The sequence below is a fragment of the Xiphophorus hellerii genome, chromosome 19 (genome assembly GCF_003331165.1).
Source record: "Xiphophorus hellerii strain 12219 chromosome 19, Xiphophorus_hellerii-4.1, whole genome shotgun sequence".
NCBI classification, from domain to species: Eukaryota; Metazoa; Chordata; class Actinopteri; order Cyprinodontiformes; family Poeciliidae; genus Xiphophorus; species Xiphophorus hellerii.
Genome location: NC_045690.1, coordinates 8104907 through 8112982, shown reverse-complemented (window position 1 = coordinate 8112982; position 8076 = coordinate 8104907). Strand labels below are relative to the sequence as shown.

The following is an 8076-nucleotide window of genomic DNA, read 5'->3' as shown; positions in this document are numbered from 1 at the left end:
TTGTTTTGACACCACACAGCTTTAAAATAACACTGCAAGTGTAAACTCCGTAATATTTGCGTTGTTAAATTCCAGTGTTAATTGGTTGGTGTTGCTTAAGCCCCGCCTTCGCGTAACGGCTGCAGAGCACGTTCTACCTTCTGTCGTCACGCCACCAGCCAGTAGGTCGGTACGGCTTCATTTCGCACACGGAAGACACAATTCTTTCCTAAAGGTGAGCTAAATATTCATACATGACCATTGTTTCGTTGGAAATGTGCTTTTTAGTTTGAGACTTCAAAGAGTGCACGATATTCAACCCATTTTGCATGGAAAATCCACCAAATTCAAGGTCCCGCCGTTTTGCCAAATCTAGGCGAACGGTAAATTTGAATTCTGTTATATTTGGTAAGTTCTAGTTGTCATTTTAAACCATGGATAATACTTGTATTTCTGTATTATTTGAAATATTGGCGATGTGTGTATCTAAAAAGCTAACTTTGCAAACGGTAGCAGATTCTGACTAGCTAGCTAGCTCAACACTCTAGCTTGGATGAAGTGTATATAGTTGACAGAGCTGACGTGTTCAAAGTGATAGTGGAAGTGATAAAGGGTTGGTTTAAAATATCTGTAAGGTGGCAAAGCTTGGACCGTGTCCCTTTTTTGTTATGCAGAAATGCTGGTTCAAGTGGAGTATCAGACCGTCCAGAAATGGGTTCGGGTTCCAGTGACGGATGACTGCTATGATTACTTGAAATTCATGCTCGAGGGTAAGTTGAGTACTAAATATGTTGTGGCAGCTGCCATTAAATTAAGTGAGCTTAAGGTAGTTTATCATAAATTATGCCCGAATGCTTATTAACCAACCCCTGTCCGTGTTCAAGTAATAATTATGTCATTATTTTTCATAAAAACGGTTATGTCAAACAATATGGGGAACATTAAAGATAAAATGTACTATTTCAACCACCAGTTCGTTGTCTGAAAATGTTATTCTAAATATTTTCAAATTATGAATGTAATTGACTCTTACCAGTTCTAACCATATGCTATAATGAGCATGTTAAGATTAGTATATTTGTTTCCTTCCAGTTCATGTTAAATTCAATTTGGCAAGTGAAATCTGTGTAGACCTGAAGGAATCTTCTGGAGTTGATGTGGATGCTGATATTTTTGATGAACTCCTGAGGTCTGCTACAGTGTCTTTCAAAGTAGTAACTAACACTTTGGTAAGATTTAAAAGCATTAAAACAAGTGTTCCTTCTAATGCATTTTAAAAATATATAAATCTGAAGTTAATTTTAAGTTGTTTGCTAATGAGTCTTCTAAACTTTATACAGTGGGCACCGTTGACGAGAGTGAGGTAACAGACGCTTCCTTCAGTTCTGAAGATGGGTCAGCCTGGTCAGTTCAATCTCCAAGCTCAGCGATCTCATCTTCTACAGTGATCACAGAGAACACCAAAGCACAGAGATGACGACTGGCTGAAGGACCACCTGACGGCAAGATGGCAAAAGATGTGAGTTGTGTCAAGGTGGGAAATACTTTTACCCAACTTTTGAATTGGGTTTTTTAATGGTATTTTTTATTCTGTTAGATTGAGCAGGACTTCATCATGCTCTTTGGAGAAGACCTCTCGGGGAAGTTCATTGCAAGATGGCCAACGTTCTACAAACCAAAGGTCATCACTGTCAGCAAAAGCCTTCGACAGAGCGTTCACCTGGATGACCTTCTGTCTGCTCAGGAGGAATCAAGTGATTATGGTATGTATTGATAGATAAATATGTTCAACAGTCTTTTCTATGTATGCATTCTCAACATGGCTTGTTATGATTTTATCAGAATGGGATAGCGACTTGGCAGCCATTCTCCTGCTGGTTCATCTCTTGCCTCTAACCGCCAAAGGGAAGAAACATGTAAAAATTAGTGCAACTGAGGCAGCTGATCGTCTTGTGAAGTTCATGAAGGTATGTTTTTGACATGAATTATTGTGCTTCACTTACTGTAAATTTATCTCATTTTTACAAGACTGTAAAATGTAAAGTCATTATTTGGCATTATTTGTATTATAAATTTATAGTTATTTTTGGAGGGGATGGGAGAGATCAGGGTTAATTTTATGACAAAATGGAACAAAAAGTTGGTTATGGGAAAATAATGGCACAAAGAATTGTATGAGCCCATTAGAACTGATCTTTTCACTTAAGCTCACAGGAGTTTCCTTGCAAGTCGCATCCCCTTTTATGGCATGTTCACAGTTAAAGGAAGGTGGAAAATGTTCTTAATTTGTTGCTAGTGAGGGACTAAAACCCCACCATGTGCTGTCTTTTAATCTTAGGTGGGGACAAGCATGGCGACATTCCTTGGAAAAGTTGAATCTGCACAGCCCTTCCTCCTCTGCGTTGGAGAGAAGAAGAGCCGTATTCAGAAGTTCTACATCATCCTGGATCAGAAGCCCAATCCTTGTGTGGCACAGACTGCAGTGGCTGCCTTCGATGAACTTTTTAAGGCGCACTTTGTGTTTGCTGTGTCCTACGATGCAACCCTCTTCAACTTCTACACATTCATCCAAACAACAGTTTATGGGATTGATGCGGCAACAACAAAGGAGAGCCCCAGAGTCAAGGAAATCAGAGTGAGAATTAACAACACTTAAATATGCCAACATGTTACATTTGTAAGGTTCAGCACAGAAATTCTTCAACTCTTTTTCAGCATTTGAAATTTAGTTATGCTTTGTATCCAGGGCACAAGTTGCGTTTGAAATGTGGGGAACATAGCTGTTCATCTGTTTTTTACACATATTCTGGGTTCAAAAAGCACTTGATGAAAGAACATGGAGACACTATTGCCATAGATTCTGTTTATGTGGACAATGTTGGAACAGATAGTATTGAGACTGATGATGTTTGTGCTGATGACACATTGAGTAGTACTTCTGTGCCCCGCTACTATTTTGTATGAGCTGTGTATTGAAGGTCTGTAATACTGAAATGGGTTTAATAAAAGTTGAACTTTCCATTTCTGTGTATTGTTTTGAATATTTTTTTACCACTGGATTTGGTTAATATTGACACCTTGTGGGGTCAGTTATTTACCTTTTTAACACACATTATGTTTTGAGGTTAACACTACACTGGTGTTACTTTTGACATTATATTTGAACACTAACACCGTTGTAATGTTAATGTGACACTCGGTATTGTTGAATATTAACAATATCTGGTGTTAATTTAACAAAAAATGGGTGTCAACCTTTTAACACTTTGAAAAGTGTTACTTTAACACCAGCTGACTTGGACACATATAGACACTTTGTGGGTGTTAAAATTAACACTGTGGGTGTTAATTCAACACTGGCATTTTTACTGTGTAGTAGCATCTCTGCAAGTGTCTGAATAGCACAGACTTGTGAACTTAACTCTGATCAGCCTGGGTTGAATCATTTGAAACTCACCTTAGCATACAGACATCCCCAGAGTCAACCCAGGAGTCCTCATCTGAGACCTGCAAAGAATGTCAAACCAAGCTTGAGACGGTGAGAGTGGGGCTTCCAAAATGCTTGGTGTGATTCTTTTTACTGACTCAGTTCAGGGGGAATGCATGTAGTGATAGTGGTGGGGGAGTCAAATTTAAAGCCCTCGGGGTACATTCAACCGCCGAATGGGCTGTTCTCTGGGTGGCTTTGCATGCCTCACATACCATGGCTGTGACATGCTGATGTGAGCATGTGGTGGGGAGATGTGTATGCTGTCAGGGACGAAGGGACAAGAGATGGAGAGAGATGGATGTACCAAAAATATGACTCAGAAGAAAGGGGAAATGAGTAGGTCTTGCAAGACAATGCAACATTCCCGCAGGGTTTTATTTGTGGGAAAACAATTGGTTCTTGTTGGATAAAGAGCAAAGTGGAGAATGACAAGCTCTTTAAGCTTGAAGCATGGTGTGACAAGGAAGACTACATCAAAATGTGGGCTCCCCAAAAAACAGGCAAACACAATCTACTGTTCTGGTATTTGCCTGGCTGAGAAGATGTTGTTACTGTCTGACAGTCTGTCTCCCCGTCTGTGTCGGTGACAAAAGGAGTTTCACTGCCATCTCCAAGTGCTTGATGTTATGTAACCAGTTTACTGTCAGAAAGCTGATCCTGTCACTTAAAATCTGGTGAAGGCCGTTAAAATGTTTCTTTCTCATAAAATATGAGTATTCTTTTACTACAGCGTAAAGAAAATTAATGTAGTGTTAGCTATTAGTAAAAGGTTAATCTATGTTTGCAATGAAATTAAAAAAAGGCATTATAATACATTATTGATTACACAGTAATATACCTAAATCACTTTGTGTTTATTAATTTGCATTAGTATGACTTTAAGCTCATGCAAAACATCTGTATATTATTTCTCAGAAAAAATAAATAAATAAAAAATAAAAATAATACAGATATGATTATTAAAAAAAACATTTATTTGACCTGTTTGTCTGCCAATGAAAAGTCTCTCTGCACTGCATAATAACCATAACATGGTAGCAATATTACATATTGGTCTAATATAATATTAATATTTTCAGATAAATTGATTGTGAGTTTCATTAAATGTAAAACATAATCATCAAAATTTACTGAATGAAAATACAACGGCGTGAAATCAATCAACTTTTGAATAGAATATTTTTTCTTTAATTGGTATTCTATATGCGTAGAGAACTTTTCCAATGAAACTGTTAGAAATAGATACTAAGCAGGAATAAGTGTATTTTATTTAAAGTAGGAAGGAAAAGCAAGGATCCCTAATAAAATGGTAGAATTTAGATTTGTGTTATCTACTCTCAGTTTCTCAATGGGTCTACTGATTTTATTTTAATTTTTTTAAACGTCTTTGGCACCAAACATTTATAAGTTTCCGAATGTCTTCAGCAGTCCAAAACAAAGTCTTGCAGGTCCTCTGGTGGAGCAGCTGTTATCAGGCCCGTCCTCTCGCTGCAGATTGGACAACGCTCGGCTGCCACGCCCGGAGGAGGAGACTCCGGTCGATTTTTGAGGCGCGGTTGAAGTACACACAGGCTGCCTGCCTGCCATCCTTTAATTTGAGCTCAGCCGCCGTGGGCTTCGCACTCAAACACACAGAGAGGGGGGTCTTCTAATTCTGCATCTTCTGAGGGAGAAAAAAAAGGAGATCCGATAGGATTTTTTTACACCACCCCGGGGCCTGACCTTTTTTTTTAATCCATCCCGGAGTTGGATTTTCTTTTATCTCTAAAAGCCTCCTCGGGTTTTTTTCTTTTTCGAGTTTTCTTTTTCATTTTTGTTGCGAAGGAAAAAGACAATGGGAGCCCAGTTGTCCAAGGGTGGAGTGGAGGTGGAGGGGAAGGCCGCCGCCGACCCTGCTGCTGCCAAAGCCAACGGCCAGGTGAGTGAAAGAGGCCCAGATGGAGGCGCATCAGCGGGGAGCCACATGGCAACCCAACGCCCACTGGCAGCATGGGTGCCACCGTGGGGCTCAGAGCCACTCCTGCGCCCCGTTTCCCCTTCAGACTAAACCCCCACTTAGAATTCTGTTTGGGGAAACAAATGATACCGAATTTGAAAATAATGGCAACAGATAAACTGTCGAGTTAGTCTCGCGCGTCCCCGCTTAGCGCGCACCCAGCTCAAGTCTTTGTTAATTCTGTCTGCGGGTGTGTGTGTGTGTATTTGTGTGTGTGTGTGGGGAGGGGGGCTTTATACCAGCAAACTGACTTTAAATGTCTCAGATTCTTGTCGAAATTGGCGTTTGCTGCGTGTTCTCTCTCATGACTCGGTGGTTTTGGGTCAGACTGCGGCTTTTAGTGTCGAACAAAGGATGCGAGGCGCAGCGGTGCAAATGATGCAAATGCGCTCTGCTGGAGGCGCATTTTGCGGACTTGCAAACAAAGCGCGAAGAGGCGCCAGATCAAACCCCCTTTCCCCCAAAGCCGCATACTTTCAAGCTTGTCTCAAACCCGTAGTTTATATAGCTTTATTTGAAAACTTTATCGAAAGCAACTGTTCAGTTATGATTAAAATGACAAGATTCAGCACCAGATTAGATTCTACATTTTAAAATCATTTCCCGGTTGTGCTATGCGGTGGCCCACTCTCTCTTTATATATATTTAAATATATTGCTTAATAGAAGGTTTTATCTGCTGCAACTATCTGGGATAAGAGCTCACCGTGTCGATTCAGTTTTTGGATGAGAGCAGCAACCAGCTTTGGTGGGAATTCCTTTGTTCCCAAACTTGCGCTCCATGGTGACGTTTTCATGACGCACTGCTGCCCCCCTGTGTCCGTTCAGCGTCTTGCATGCAACAGCAAAGCCCTCTATCACCGACGTGACAGGCTCTCTCTCTATTTGCAGCGTAACGTTTAGCGCTGCATATTTTTATATGCTGGTCAAGAAATATTCTCAGCCATTCATCTGTTTTGAACTTAATAATTTTATGACTCATGCAGTTTGGTTTTGGTCCCTCTGCAGGAGAACGGCCACGTGAAGACCAACGGCGATGTTTCTGCCAAACCCGATGGTGAAGTGGCCACTGCCGATGGAAATGGAACTGCCGAACCAGCCAAGGAGGGTGAGGCCAGCGCAGGGGACGCCATTGAGGCCGCTCCAGCCACCGAGGGCGAGACTTCCAAGGCGGAGGGCGAGGCCAGCAAGGATGCCAAGAAGAAGAAGAAGTTCTCTCTGAAGAATTCCTTCAAGTTCAAGGGCATCTCGCTGAAGAAGAACAAGAAGGGCAGCGAGGAGGGCAAGGAGGAGGCCACCTCTCCCACAACCGAGGACAAGCCAGAGGAGAACGGCCACACGGCCAAGGAGACCAAAGAGGAGACGCCGGCTGAAGAGGCCAAAGAGGGCGAGGCCGCCGCTGCCCCTGCAGCTGAGGGCGAGGCAACCAAGGCTGCAGAAGAGGCCCCACCAACAGATGCTGCCCCTGCCGAGGAGGCAGCTGCCCCCGCCGAGGGCACAACACCTGCAGCCTCTGAGGGCGAGGCCAAAGCAGAGTGACTGCACCAGAACTGATTTTCCAAGATTAAAGTATATAAATATATATATGAGAGACTTGTGCCACGTTCTCAAAGTTATAAACAAAACTACAAAAGAAGACGACAAAGGATATATCACGTTTGCTGATTCAACCACCAGTTCACTGCCTTTTATTAGTTCTTCGACAGACGGAATCTCACCGGGCCCTCTCATGATGAACGCGTCAGCTTGCGTCTCTCCACCCTCCCCCTCATGGTACACACAGGGACTGGCGTGTGGCAAAGGTAACGGCTTGGACGCAGAGCGAATTAGGAATACTGACTTATTTTTCCCAATTCATGGAAAAAGCATCTTTTTTTTTTAACAGCGTGGCTACCCTATAACATCAATTTCTTTCTTTCTTTTGGGATCTAAAAAAAAAATTTCCACTGTTTGCAGAGCTGGAGCAGACCATCTCTCTCACTCTAAAAGACTGTTATATGGACACATAAATCTTTCAAATGATCTGATTAATTTTTAGATTTTACATTCCTATGCTTTACCCCCTCCCTCTGAATTCCAAGTATTTTGTCATGTATAGAAAAGTGATAATCCAGGAGGGGAGATTGGAAATGAGCTATGTCTTTGTTCGTGCTTTTTTTTTTTTGGCTAAAACCACGTTCAAGCTTCTCGAGCATTGCAGTGTTCACATTTCAGAGTTTATAATGCGTGGGGGGTGGGTTGGGTTGTGTACAAATGTGAGCTTTTTATCTGCAAACTGTCTCTGTAAATATGTTTTGGCCAACATTCTTGGTTCTCTTTATTTTGCTATTGTTTGAAGATGTTAATGGTTTTATTGTAACTTTTAATAAGGGTAAAAATAAATGTTCAATCCCCTCTCTCTGACTTCTGCCTTGTGATTTAACACTCTAAACACACATACACTGGCTAGGATGGTCGCTAAAATTTTTCCAGGATATAAAGACATATTCTGGAGTATGTTGCACAATACATTCTGAAGATGAATCTCGTGAGTGAATATCAGCACAGAGAAGTGCTAATTCAACAAAATTTGTACTCCTAAGATGATATATTTAAAGTGTAGGCAAGGCTGC

At 41.5% G+C, this 8076-nt stretch overlaps 1 protein-coding gene across 1 annotated transcript; it reads left to right on the top strand.

Annotated features, from left to right (window-relative positions):
• Positions 1-5072: 5072 nt before the first annotated feature.
• Positions 5073-7867, top strand: marcksl1a (MARCKS-like 1a). The gene is made up of 2 exons (XM_032547382.1): positions 5073-5387; positions 6473-7867. Exons 1-2 carry the CDS (start codon positions 5304-5306, stop codon positions 7001-7003), a joined length of 615 nt encoding a protein of 204 aa, XP_032403273.1. The 5' UTR covers positions 5073-5303; the 3' UTR covers positions 7004-7867.
• The last annotated feature ends 209 nt before the right edge of the window (positions 7868-8076 follow it).